General features: G+C 38.5%; 1 protein-coding gene across 3 annotated transcripts in view; it reads left to right on the top strand.

The window, feature by feature from the left end:
- slc41a2b (solute carrier family 41 member 2b) overlaps window positions 1–14855 on the top strand; it is a 66658-nt gene that overhangs the window by 8094 nt on the left and 43709 nt on the right. For all 3 annotated transcript variants that reach the window (XR_008906724.1, XR_008906725.1, XM_056748391.1), the window contains exons 7-10: window positions 1790–1937; window positions 2024–2103; window positions 7211–7342; window positions 8559–8707. Coding sequence is in view for 1 of the 3 variants with exons in the window: in XM_056748391.1 (XP_056604369.1) it covers window positions 1790–1937; window positions 2024–2103; window positions 7211–7342; window positions 8559–8707 (509 nt within the window). In the remaining 2 variants the exon portion in view is untranslated. The remainder of the gene's footprint in view (window positions 1–1789; window positions 1938–2023; window positions 2104–7210; window positions 7343–8558; window positions 8708–14855) is intronic.

Genomic DNA, 14855 nt, shown 5'->3' with positions numbered 1-14855 from the left:
TACAAAGATTGACGTTAGCACTTGCACTAGCAGACCTCCATTACACTTCGATGGATCCACATGTTTTTAACTGATAAAGTGAAGTTGACGCCTTTTTTCCCGTTTATTGCTAAAAGCCAAAGTTTTTGAATACACATGAGGGGGCACCGACCAATCACAACAGCATTAGAAGCAGAAGCTTGCTGATATTGTACGGGTGGGACATCTTCACACACATGTTCTGAGCGGGGAACCAATCACGACCAACAGAGGTTTCTGACGGAGGGACTTTACATAGACCGAAAGAAATCCAGTCGTTTTGTGAGAAGAGGGACAGCAATGAACAATAGACTTTAAATATAAGTTTCTTGTAATTAAAAACATGAACATCCATTTTTAAACACCCCAAAAACATCATCAAAGCCTCAAAAACATCCAAACACTGTCTCCTTTAAAGTAGCTGCATGTGTAGGCAGCGAGGAAGCTTTCTAACACGCTTCTTTCTCTCTCAGACACACATATAAACATCTCGTCGCCGTTTCCCTCTCCTGCAGTAAAACACAAACATTAAGGTGTGAAAGTCACTCATGGGCCGCTCTGACTGGCGGTCTGGTGTTTATACTGGTTTAATGGGGCTTGATGAGTCATTGTGATAAGTGGCACTCAGGCCCAGACTCAGCGCTGCGCTCCTTTTTTAGCCTGCACTTCTGTGAGAGGTGAAGTCAGGTGAGGGCACAGCAAAACAGCACCGGCACGCCATGCCAAAAAGCATAGCCGCCATCCCAGCCAACAGAGAGAGCAGCTTATGCCATCATTAGCACAAAGCGCTGGCCTGTCATGACAATCTCACGCTAAATGTAGTGATATACTGTACTCACTAGCTCTGTGTTTTGGGATTTAGAGATTTGGGTTGTAAGCGTATGATGAAGGGGATTTGGGATGAGAAATAACGCTCCTTTGGAATCGCGCCAACATCAAAAGATTTGACCCGAATTTTAAGAAGATCTTTGTTTTTTTGTCTTAATCTGCTTAAATGCAATTAGAGCAAGTATGTAGTGGATTGAGGGCAATATAACAAATCTAGATTTCTCTAATGGATGGGGTGAGAATTCTGGTTCTCATGCTAGTTCCCAAATGGTTCCATTAACATTTTATTGGTTTATTTTTCAGAAAAGACTCGAAGTTGTTTTTTGTTTCAAATAGAAATAGTTAAATAATGACAAAAGATACGCTTTGCAATTTTTAAGGAGTAGTTCACTTTAAAAATATTTACATTTTTTAGACTCAGTGTTTACAAGTTGAAAATTGCAAGTGTAATGTATTACATATTACGTCAAGTCATGAACGGCCATTACAGAACAGAGCAAGAAGAGCATTTTGGTTTGTAAAGCATATACATTTTTTTTATTTTTAAAAGAGCGATGGTTTCTCTAGATAAGGTCTTTATTCATGGTCTGGTGTGGTTTAAAGCCGTTTGAGCTGCACTGAAACTCTTCTTTTCACCTTCATGCATTTGGAGTCCATTGAAGTCACTATATGGAATGTTTTCATCAAAAACCTTCATTTCTTTTCCACTAAAGACACAAATACATAAACATCTTGGATGACATGGAATTGAGTAAATGATCATCAAACTTAATTTTGAAAGTGAACTGCTCCTTTAAGTTTACATAATACAACAACATATCTCTGTTCAGTCATAATACCGAGATAATAGTTTGTGAATTTCAGGCTGAATCGTAATTCTTTGATCTCATTTGTCACTAAAAGTCATTCAAGTCTCCGTTTGTTCTCTCTCTTGTTCTCTCAGACTCTCACCCATACGTGTCATCTCTGGTTTGTGCCTTCTTCATGTGTCTGACCCCGCTGTGGATGGTCATCTCCTCCAAACACCCAGCCAGCCGTCAGCTGCTGTACTCGGGCTGGGAGCCTGTTATCACCGCCATGTTCATCAGCAGGTCAGATCAAAACATCTGTAATCTCATCTTTCTCAAGAAAATACATACAAGCCCTTAAAATAATACATTTTCTTTCTCTGTTTTAGTATTGGAGGACTTATCCTGGACAAAACTGTGTCTGATCCCAACCTGGCTGGAATCGTGGTGTACACACCTGTGATCAATGGTGAGATTTGTCAGCGATGCAGAAACATTTTATAAAGCTCACGTTCTGTACTGTGTGCTAGTTAAAGAGACAGCTCAACTAAAAATAGTACTTAACTTTAGGACATTCCAAACTTATTTTGATGCTTCTGTAAAGTCCCCAAACAGGGGGTTTTGAAGAATGCTGCTGATGGAATCTATTGTTAGTTACACAGTATTATGGTGCACATTAGGTATGAAATGTACCAGCCGTTCATCGACCGATGAGAGTTCTCGGGTGTTGAAATGACAGTGTGATGAGATTAGTGGTTTATGACAGACACTAAGCCGATGCTCGACTGACACTAACTTGACTTTACGTTGCAAAATAATGAAATCTCTGAATAGCCAGTCATTAATCAGTTTATTCACTATATGAAATCCTGAGTCAAAGTCACTTTTAATCTAAAATTTTCCTCCGCGATTACATTTGAGGCTGATTTTTTTTTTTGTGTGTGAACTGTGCCTTTAAGAAAACACAATTCACATAAAGCAAAAACTTGAATCTCTCTTCCAACACGCTGGTGCAGAACTTGACGTTTTTAGTCAATATCTCATGTAATAGGCTAAACTAAAACATCAATATTCCCATTTCACCCTGTCTGAGTTGGTTCTTGTGTCTTTGTTTGTGTCCTCCTGAAAGGTTAAAGCTTTTAAAACCTCTAGTAGGAAGCTTTTACTTATCGTCTTTGTGTCGGCGGCACGCATCAGTGCTCTACAAATAACATTACGCTTGATATTTTCCTCCCCTCATCGACGATTATGAGCTGATAAAATGTCTGTTATAATCTTGCTCATTTAAAAGCGCGCTCAGGGCGGATCTGAGGACGTGATTTCTAATGATTGTTTCCTTATTATGCAAAGCAGAAGAATGGGATATAGCTGAGATGAAGCATGGCTTTCGGCCGTAGGGCGCCGTCATTAACTGCAGTACTTCAGTCTCATGGTGACTGGTAACCATACCACTTCCACAAAGAGCGAGACTATTGTTAATTAAAACACGCTAATGAGACATTTACGTTGTCTGAAGACTGTTTGCATGTTTGCACCAATCATCTGTTTGTAACATGTAAACAGTTTGTCAGCAGGGGTGTAATGATATGTCATAGCATGATAAATCAATATACAAAACAATAATGTTTTTTTATTTGTAGTTATTAGTTAAATTGTTTTAATATAACTTATAATAGCTGCAGAAAAAAATAAGAGACCAACCAAATTTTCATTTATTCATACAATTCCATTTATTGGCAAAGAAATGCAAATAGAAACAATATTTTTATTTGAAATTTGAGATATATTGTAAGTAGTTCACAGAAACTCATACTTGTTTATAGTAAATTCAGAAAAACGGACAATTATAAAACTAAAATATTTATATTAGGGCTGTCAAACAATTCATAATGATTAATCGCATCCAGAATAAAGCTTTGTGTTTACATAATATATATCTTTGTTCTGTGCATATTTATTTTGTATTTATAATGACAAAACATACACATACTTGTCTTTATATTTTGGACATTTTAAATGTATTCATTTACATTAACTAATCATTTAAAAGTTTATTAAGTCTTCTATTTTATATTTTTCCTAAATATATGCATTTATGTGGAAGTGTTCATAAATACAGAATTAATATGCACAGAACACAGGCATATATTATGTAAACACAAACTTTTACTCAGGATGCAATTAATCACGATTCATCGTTTGACAGCCCTAATAAATATACATGTTTTTATGCCCATAAATTAAGTATGAAGTCCAGACAGGAGGTTGGACAAAGCAATGACAAAAATTAGTAGTATTGGCTTTTATGGCCTGTCTGCCCCAACAGGAAGTGAGTCAGAGATGATTTCAACACACAGACACATGTACCACTTATGTGAAGAAAAATGTTCCGGTTTGCACAAATAGAGCAAATTATCACCTCTGTGCACTCCACCCAGAGACAGCATACAGAAACCATACATAAAGACACGCCCCCACTGCTCATCCAGCCAGTCACATCTGTGCCACAGATTACAGCGCCCTTATATGCTATCAATTCCATTTCCTGTTGCTCAGGGATGCTCAAAATATATTTGCTCAGGGATGCTCAAAATATATTTTCATTCCTGCTTGTTGCTTGTTTGTGAGAGGCAGAATCGAAGCCTTGGCTAATTTAAACCGCAGACACATGCCCACACACTCCTGGGCGCAGATGGCGTCTCTCCAGCAGAGCCGCGGGGACGTGGCACAGCGTGGCGTAATGCTAACCTCCGCGTAAAACACAAACACAGCCTTGTTGGGACTAATTGTGCAGACACATATGCAGTGCTAAAAGATAATGGTCCCTTTACTGATGCAGTGTTATTAGTGGCCTGCTACATCACTGTATGTGTCACATGGACGTTTGCTTATATTATTATAATTCACTATACACTTTTTGTTTGACCGACGGCTAAAGAGAGTAATCTGTTGATTTAGTTTGTTCTAATGGCGTGAGGGTAAACAGACACTTTTAAACCCCATTAACCCTCTTCCAGTTTATTCATTACTGGAGTGTAAAGACCATTACAGCTGTTTTAATGAGTGGCAAGAGCTTTTGAAAGAGATTCAGCTCCCAGTTTATCTGTTTACATCTTTTGAGAATTGTTTTATACCATTACATTTGATTTTTAATTGTATTATTCTGCTTGCTTTATTCTGTTCAGTTTTAATTTATTTGATTCTGTTTTGTCCACTTAATTCTATTCTTCTGTGTTCCCTTGAGTTAGTTGTGTTCCGTTCACTTTTAATTGATTCTTTTCTATTTTGCTCTGTTGTTTTATTTTGTTCTGTTTTTAATTTGTTGTCGGTTCAAAGACGTTAAGATGTCCCCATCAAAATAAATGTACAAATCTGATTTTATGTCCATAGAAAGCCCTTTAAATGTAGTAAAATGTCTACTTTATGGTTTCGGAGGGGAAAAATCTCAATTTGATTGAAATAATGTTAAATTGTCATTCAGAATCAGAAGGAGCTTTATTACAAAGTAGGCCTGTGGACGATTAACCAAAATATACACTCACCTAAAGGATTATTAGGAACACCACACTAATACTGTGTTTGAGCCCCCTTTCGCCTTCAGAACTGCCTTAATTCTACGTGGCATTGATTCAACAAGGTGCTGAAAGCATTCTTTAGAAATGTTGGCCCATATTGATAGGATAGCATCTTGCAGTTGATGGAGATTTGTGGGATGCACGAAGCTCCCGTTCCACCACATCCCAAAGATGCTCTATTGGGTTGAGATCTGGTGACTGTGGGGCCATTTTAGTACAGTGAACTCATTGTCATGTTCAAGAAACCAATTTGAAATGATTTGAGCTTTGTGACATGGTGCATTATCCTGCTGGAAGTAGCCATCAGAGGATGGGTACATGGTGGTCATAAAGGGATGGACATGGTCAGAAACAATGCTCAGGTAGGCCGTGGCATTTAAACGATGCCCAATTGGCACTCAGGGGTCTAAAGTGTGCCAAGAAAACATCCCCCACACCATTACACCACCACCATAATTACATTAATGAGAAATTGAACAGGTGTTCCTAATAATCCTTTAGGTGAGTGTATATCAGAGTGAAGTATGGTAAAATAGTGCTGCACCCGAAAGCCAGAGGGCGCTCTCGTGCGGAAACTACAAATACGCAGATTACTCACTACAGAAGAAGACCATAACACACGTAGTTCTAGGAAATGCCTAATGACATGTTTTTATCACTGGTCCTCAAGTCTCATCAGGTATTTTCATGATAATAAAGTATGTTTATAATGATCATGTTTGAATGGTGTTGCTTTTTCAAATGCACGATATAAGCAACACAAACTCGCACTTCTTTTAGATCGAGCAGCATTTCCTTCTGATCCCAGAGCTGTGCTTCACGGACAAGCTAGGATTTATGATTTATTGATAATCACAGCATGTTTACACACACAAGAGATTTGACTTAGCGACGAGAGCTTAATGCAGAAGAACGTGTTCACATGGTGCAAATATACATTAAGATAGAAGACAATGAGAATGAAATAAAAACAATAATGCACTAAACGTGAAAATATATAGACAAAACAACATTTAATTGTTTAAATGAGCGTGCAGATGTATTATTTACAGGTTTAACGTATTGTTTCTTACAATGTACAAAGTCATTCAGCGTAACACAATATTTATGTCAAACAACAAATTTTGTATTGTGCTTTAAATGAGCAAAAGATATATTGCCAAATAGTTGCCAAATTAGCATTTGGGGTGAAAGTAATTCGTCTTTTAATATGTCATAAATTGATTTTTGTTGTAAATAGGCTTGACAAAATTGTTACACTAAATGACATTTTAGTCGTTGTCTTCTGTAAATCAAGGAAACATGTATGATTTTTGGCTCAGAATAACAAAAATGCAATTAAAGAAACAGAAATCCTATTTTTTAACAAAAACAATTCAAAACAGTATCACACTTATTGTTTTTATGCTTAAACCCTTTTTTTCGTCTTTGACCTTGTTATATTTTAATTTCTTTCTTTTTTGTTTAGTTTTATTTCTTTTTTTCCTGTTCTATTCAACTTTATGTTGTGCTGTTCTATTGCTTGTTGTTGTTCTCTACAATATTGGATTCTGTTCTGCTCAATTCTCTCACTTCTGTTGTCCGTGTTTATTGTATTTCATTCTATTCTATTTCTTGTCAGCAGAGTCACAACCCCCATGGTTTAAAAAACTGAATGTGTTTCCTCTGTCGCTGTGTTGTCTCTCCTTTTCTTATCTTCTCCCAGAAGCGCTCGACGTGACACATCATTACTGTGGATCTGGACACCACACTACTTTACTCGGGAGAGATTTCTGTGTGTGTGTGTGTGTGTGGAAGATATAGAGGCAGAGTACAGACTCGTGGCTGTCAGTTTGATGTTCACAAATTGTGCCCGTGTTCATATTAGCTGCATCAGTTTTACTAAAGAGAATTTATTCACAGTATAAGTCAATCTTTCAGGCACACTCCCTCTTGTTTCCTTGAATCCCAGCTCAGTGCTGTCAGTATGTAATGTCTGATATGAATGATATTGTGTTGTAGGTATCGGGGGAAACCTGGTGGCCATTCAGTCCAGCCGTATCTCCACCCATCTGCACTTTCACAGCGCTCCCGGAGAGGTGCCCGACGAGGCCAAAGGCTGTTACTATCCCTGTCGTACCTTCTGTGGCACAGGTGAGTCAACCTCATGTGTGCTGAAAACAACACAAAACCTCATGCATCGCATTGAACTATACAAGTGCAACCCTTGGATCGAATCCATGACCTTAGCATTGCTAGTGCCACGGTCTCACCACTGAGCCTCAGGAGAGCATACATATACATCTCTATATTTCCTACATGTATAAAATATGAAGGATATGAGGTTTGACTCGATATCTTAAACATTTTCGGCTCAATGTGGTTTTAAAGCATTATGTCTATTAAGTTTAAAACATTTGAAGACAGTTCGTCTTCTCTCTCACCTCAGAATAAGCAAGAGAGAGCGAGAGGTTTACCAGTGTTTAGAGCAACACTATCGACTGCAAGTACACATTAGTGTTAATGGAGTGTGTGTAACGCTATGTGTACAATGATCCGTCTTTAGAACTGCAGAGAAAGTTTCCTATAAACAATAAAGAGGTGTTGACGCAGAGCCCCAGAGCTTTGATGCAGCACTCTCTTAACAAAACAAGAGGTCTGCGGGGACACCGTCCAGATGCCCAGGCACATACAGGGACAAGTGCCCACTGCAAGCTTAGCAATGCCATCTGGAAAATACAAAATAAATCTTCTTCCTCCTCCGTCCGGAGAGCACAGGGACGTGATACTGCGGCGCTTGAGCGGGATGCTAATGGAGCCTGACGTTCACTGTTGGCGAAAATCATATTTACTGCATGCATTCACTCGCCTAAGTTTAGAATAATTGACGTTTACAGATGCTGTTGTTGTTTACGTTCTGTGTCTTTAAGATTGGGATTGGCCTCTTTTTAGGATATCATCATGAAAAACTTTAAACTTGACTGGAATAGAAGTTGGGAGTGTGTCATTTCTTGGCCACTAATGATAGCAAACAGACGTGGAAAACTTGATTGAGGAAGACACAAATGCAGCAAAATCACAGTGTTGATGTTTAAGGTTAAACGATGGAAACGAAACAACCAATCACAATTCAGAATTCATGTAGAGATAAAAGACCAACCACGACTTTGGAGAGAATCGAGTGCTATTTAAATGTAGAGGTTTAGAAGTTTATACTTTGGGTTTAAGTCTTTATCCAATTGAACATGTAGAACCATTAGTTGAGCATGAAGTTGACCTGACAGACCCCGCGAAAAAACACTTTATACATCCAATAATATGTGTTCAGTTCTCTTTCACACTTGAAATCTCATATGGTGTTTTTGTTCAGGGGCTAATCACCGCTCAGCACAGGTACTGCTGTTATTGGTCGTTCCTGGTCACATGATCTTCCTGTACACCATTGATCTGATGGAGAGAGGTCACACCTCACTGACGCCCGTCTTCATGCTTGTATATTTGGCTGCTGCTCTTTTCCAGGTGAGCATGATGATGCCAGATGTCAATATGATAAATAGAATCAAAGGTTGATGTCTATAAGACCCGAGTTTAGGTCAGGTTACACTTTTAAAGACCTTTCTCAAGACCCCTGCTTTTCATTGTGGGCCATTCAATTATTTCAGAATAAAATTGAAGTAAAAAGTAAAAATCTGTCTGAGGTACAACCTAATACAGGGTTTTTTTACTTAATGATGCCAAGGACCCCCAAATATGATTAACCTTTTGTGATGGACCCCCTTCTCTGAAATATTTATCAATCTAAAAAAAATTCTGTGTAAACAAACTCTAAAAATTTGTTGGATAAAAAGTAACTAGAATGTTATAATGTCAAGACGTTGTTTCTAAACCTAAATAGTCAGCAACAATTTCACTTTGAGTCCGAAAAAAGAAACTATAGTGAGAAAAACTCACTAGAAAGATTCAAATATGAACAATTGTGGAAACTATCCATTGCAAAAAATCATTTATTTGCTCAGGGGGGCCCTTGCATCCTTCTGGGGGTCCCCAGACGCCAGCTTGAAACCTTATATACAATTTGTGTTCCTATAGAAGATTTTAAATCTACAGCTCAGTTGAGATAAATGTGCAACAAGCATCACGTGTGGCCCACTGTTACAACATGTTTTCTCCATTAGAAACATGGAAAGCTTTTAGAAACTCCCCAGAGCTTTCAGCTCAATTTGGCCTCTGAATGAAACAACGCTGATGTCACAATAACAGTCGTGTGTTGTTGTTTGGCTGGCAATTAAGATCGATTAGCCACAGGAAACCTCAGTAAGGACGTGTGGAATTTGTGGTATTTTCAGGAAGTTTGCGCGTACGTGTGCGTCCGGCCCGAAACGCCCTTGCTAACCCAAACACACGTGTCTCTGTGATACGCTTTGATACGCGGCCATACTACTTGATTGAGGTCAGGGAGAGATATGTAGTACGGACAGAGCGTTTATCGGTATATTGAGCCTTCTTCATATTTAATTACTTCAGTTCATACTTCATCCGTCTCTCTCTGGGTTTATTAAAAATATCTCTAAACATAACCTCCACAACTTCATCAGTCAGCTCCAGCTATAGCATGTCTTGTCGAACACTTGTCAGATGCATGGAAACTGACCTTTGACCTCTGACCTTTACGGCTCCTCAAATTCCAGACACAACAGCGACTTCTTTAGAGACGGACATTTTATGTTAAAACAAAGTTTCCAATACAAAGCTGCTAAGTGTTTGCAGAGGAACAAAATCGTTTTTCTGTGACATCAGCAGGGTTCACAACGAGGCAATTACAGTTAACAAATACTAAACCTTTGTGTTACTGAATTTTCCCTGTTAGTCTATTTTCGGCAGTGTTAGATGTGTACTGGTTGTTTTTTATGGAAAAATGTATTTTAAAGCACACATTGACAGCAGATCTGGTTTGGGTAAACCCCTAAAAAAACACATAACACAAGTATAGCATTGGTTCATGTTCCGTTTGCATTCATGCAATGAACCGTGCAAACATCAAAACTCTCCGAGACCAAGAACTCCAAACACTTTGGTGCTTTTATAGGGTACATATGTATTTGACATTTGTTAACTGAAAGCATTTGGCATGTGAGCTGGTTTGTCGTCTCAGTGATTGATTCTCTGTGTGTTTACATGGCAACTCTTATGTTAGCTAAAACAAACTAGAGATGGCTTCACGTGAACATCATTTGTGATAAACGTTCAAAAGGTTTCTGTTCTAAAAAGTGTTCTTGTAGTTGAGTCCTTCCAGAAATCATTTCTGGGTCGAGGTGTAAAATATCCAAAATCTGAGTTGTCAGGAGCGCAGCGTTAGTCTATAGTCTTTACATTTTAAAACATGACTAACTTCTGTGGACAAACTAAAACATATAATGAAGTAAAAACGAGCAGGGGCCGGATTCACAAAACATTCTTAAGAAGAATATTCTTCATAACTGACATGTTTTTCTTATATTCAAATTTGACGTTACGTATTCCCGAAAAAAAAAACTTTTTGGGACAGTCCTTGAAAACGTTCTCAAGATTGATTTTAGGAAAAAGTGAAGAAGAATCCTAATTCTCCAAATAAAAAGCTGTCGTAAATATCATCTTAAAATTACGACATTCACACGGTTGTCTTAAATGTCCAAAGGTAAAATGTTTCATACATGTATTTGGTTGTTTCACATGTGACGTGTATTGTTTTGAGCCAGAATCATAATTTTGAGGTTTACTTGCCATTAAAGAATATTTATAATGGTAAGGTCTAGATCCCTTTCTGGGACAAGGTGACTCAAAACAAGTATTATGCCGTAGTAACACAATTTATTGAAAATATATTTTAATAAGTAAAAAATTTGAACGCTTGCTAACATAATAGCTAACATGCGGTCGTAAATGCCGTTTAATGCTAATGCAGTAAATATATATATATATATGCTATATAAGTATGCTATCTGCTTGTCACATACATAAAGTTTATAAGATAAATATCTACAGATACCACATGAGCAAGCGAGTGTAATCATATTATTTTATTCTCACAACAAAAATGAAGATGTTCTTAAGAAAATATTGGATGACGTTTTAAGAAATGTTTTTAGAATCAATCTAACGAACATTCTTACAAACTTCCTATAATTTATCTGAATAACCATCTTAGATTTTTCTTGAGAAGAGTTTTGTGAATCCGGCCCCTGATCCTCAGTGTTAAGATCTGTTCTCGTTTGTATATTTTTTCCCAAGATGTAAGCCAGGTCAAAAACCCTCCCCGTGGGGACATATGGGTCTTTCCTCATTTGGAATAATTATTCATAAGTAAATTAAAATGTTGTTTTTGGGTTAGGCTGTGATGAACTTTAATAGCAGTAGAAGTCTTTGGCATGTTCTTATTTGGATAGCAAAGTAAACTTGTTTGTGTATGTGGGGGGTTTTGCTTGGCTGTAGTTAGGACACAAATCACGGGGCGCTTGGAACAAAAATGCCCTTGAAATATTACATATCTATTTATTACATCTAATAGATTTCTTGATGTGTAAGATTAGGCTTACAAAGACTTTAATACTGTATACATACTTTGTTGATAGCGAGACAACATACAGATATTTACATGGTTAGAAAAGAAATCTTCACATTAAATGTTAAAGTGAATTTCTGCCTCGGGGGTTTATGAATCATAATCAGCTCAACATTCAGAAATAATCAGAAAACAGTCATAGATTGTAGGTTTCTACATAAGCTCAAATGTATGTGGATGCCTTGCACCGTCTCTCTGACTGTGTTCTCTGTACTTGTGAGTTATGGAAAAGTGTGTCTGTGTGTTTGCAAAGGGTGGAACGACAAGACCGACCCTGTCAACCCTCAACAGCATGTGTACATTAGCAAACCATCACTCTCCTGTAGCTACTGGGAAGCCCTCGGTTTCCCCGGCCTTACTGTACAATCCTCAATTAATAAAACCTTAATAAAAACCAGAAGGAAGAAAAACGATATCACAATCTCCTATCAAAATGTCGGCGTTTTAATGTTCTCACAGGGAGGGACGTACAAGGTCAATTATTGAAATAATGTCACCGCCGTCACGTTGCCTGGCAGGCACAATTAATAGCCTTTAAAATGGCCATTTATTCCTGTTACCTAAAGTGCCAAAAAGCCAATCGCTTTTTCACCATCTCCGCACTGCCCCTAATAGAAACGTTATAAATGATAGCAGTCCGGCCGGTTAACCAGACCGTCAGACCTCTAAATAGAGTTTCTCACCCACCCGTCATCAGATTAATGGCCAGCCTTCATTTTTATTTTGCCCGAACGCAAGTCTTGCGCTCGCATGCACACGTGGGGGGGAACTAGAGGTGAAAAGTCCATCTTTTTAACTTTTAATTGAATGCGAGATGAAGATTTTATACGTTACGTCTCCATTAGGCAAACAAACTGGCATCCGCTGAGCCGCGCTGATCCAAAAAAACATTTTAATGCTCTGCAAAGGCAAACGCGGAGCCAATTTGCCGGCGTTTAATGAACTGTGGTAGATTAAAAGCTCTGTGATGTTCCGATCTAAAAGGGTTCGGGAGATTTTTTTCTTGCTGGGTTTCAATAGATTTGGAATAAAGTCTGGATTTTCTTTCAGTTCAGAGGCGGATTTTTCAAAGACGTTGCGTAAACAAACACTTCTGAGTGGGCCCCTGCTGTCTTCTCCTAGTTTAGAGATTTCCTGTTGTGTCCGTACGTGGGAAGAAGCAAAGCAGCCACATAATGGGCTGTGGGTTCAGCGTGTGATTTGGGTCAGAAACGTGACCTAGCGCAGCATCTTGTGCTAATGTGTCAAAAAGATCATTTAGTACTTATTACTTGAAATATCAATCAAAACCAAAAAATTTTGCCACTAACGTACCACTATGGCACACGCAAGTTGACCTCGATGAGAACATGACGCGTCATTCCCCTTTTGCATTTTTGCATGCATGCGTGTTGCAGGCCTGTCGTGTTTTCAATTCTTCTTCCCTTTCGCCCACATCAGGTGTTCTTGCTGCTTTGCATAGCAGACTGGATGGTTCATTCCATGTGGAAAAGCGGGAAAAGACCCGGACAGTTTTTCCATTCCGTACCTGACGGCGCTGGGCGACCTTTTTGGTACCGCCTTCCTGGCGCTCAGCTTCCACTTCCTCTGGGTCATCGGGGACCAGGACAGTGACGTTGGGGACTGAGGTCCAAATTTGGCCTGCTGTCCCGAACTCACCCAATGCCTTCTATGGCTGCTGTCGGACCAAATCTGATGCTTTTTGTGGGCCACTTCCTTACGTCTTGAACTGGAACCTTTAGTGGGCTTGAAGGCAACAAGGCACAAGGGTTTTATGACTCTTCTTAAAGTGACTGATGATTTATAAACTGTAGATTTGCTGGATGCAGTAAAAGATGGAGTATATGAGACAAGACAGGAAAAAAGCATCGCATCTTCACCCCTGTCAAGTTTATTATTTCAGAACGAAAATAAGCCCTTAAAATAGATGGGAAATGTCCTTTATTTATTTTCCTTTCATTTGTTGTGTCTCTCAACTTCTTGATTTTGCCAAAGTGATGCACAGCTTATACTTCCAGGCCAGGAGGCACAACTTCCTCCCGTCCGTCAAATCAGATTCTTCTGCTAACAGTATAACCGCACGTTTACTTAACCAGTGCCAGATCTTTTCATTTTAGCCTGTGAAACACAGTCTGGTGGTATTTTTCTCAAATATATTTAAAAAAAGGAAAAATAATATATTTTGACATGGAGAGGAAGAATGATCTGAACCGAACAAGATGGTACCTTCTTTTTGTGTGTCAGTCGCTGGCCACACCCATTTACCTGAAAATGAAGTGGAATGAATGAGCCAGAATAGCTCTTGAAGTCTGTATTTCTTGTGTGTTGTGATCTTTTTGTATAATGTTATTCTGAGGTTTCTATGGGAGAAGAGTTTCTACACGCACCGATCTTGTTTTTTCTTTCTACCATGCCATTTTGATACTCGAAATGTTTAATAAAGGTTAATAAACGTATGCATAATAGTCTGATTTTCCTTCTTTTCCCAGACCAGATACCCCAGTATCCCGTATGTACACGTTCAAATTGAATAATGTCAAGTTTATTACCTGCGCATAATGTGATCCCGCTTGCGGCAGGAACAAACCCTCCTTGAATTAATTTAAAAACTCTTACACTTCTTGTTTTATGAGAAACCTGCTTGTGTGTGTGCACAACTTTACATAAATTCAAACATTAGGAACTTTCATTGTTTGCATGCTGTGTGGGATCGAGAGCCGTTAAAACGCAAACCATGAAACAAAGCCTGTTTTATTTGATGACAGAGCGCTGCCAAAATTATAGATCAAGCACCACAAAGCATTCTCCGGAACATTTGCAGTATCTGTCAGCACTTTTGTCAAACTAGGCTTTTAATAGCCAAGACCAGAAACGTCTTTCATTTTTTGATATTCACATTTTTCACATCAGCATGTTTTTGAGTGATTTACATTTTTATAGCACATGTGGTCTATTTTGGGCTTTTACATGTGACATGAGTGTAAACAGCGTTGTGTTGAGGGTGACCTTTCTTGACCTCACTTACTACCTGTACGATTTTGCTGTGTCCGGTAGGTTCTTGTCGACGGT

This window comes from Triplophysa dalaica, chromosome 5 (genome assembly GCF_015846415.1).
Source record: "Triplophysa dalaica isolate WHDGS20190420 chromosome 5, ASM1584641v1, whole genome shotgun sequence".
NCBI classification, from domain to species: Eukaryota; Metazoa; Chordata; class Actinopteri; order Cypriniformes; family Nemacheilidae; genus Triplophysa; species Triplophysa dalaica.
This window is presented reverse-complemented; position numbering and strand designations above follow the sequence as displayed.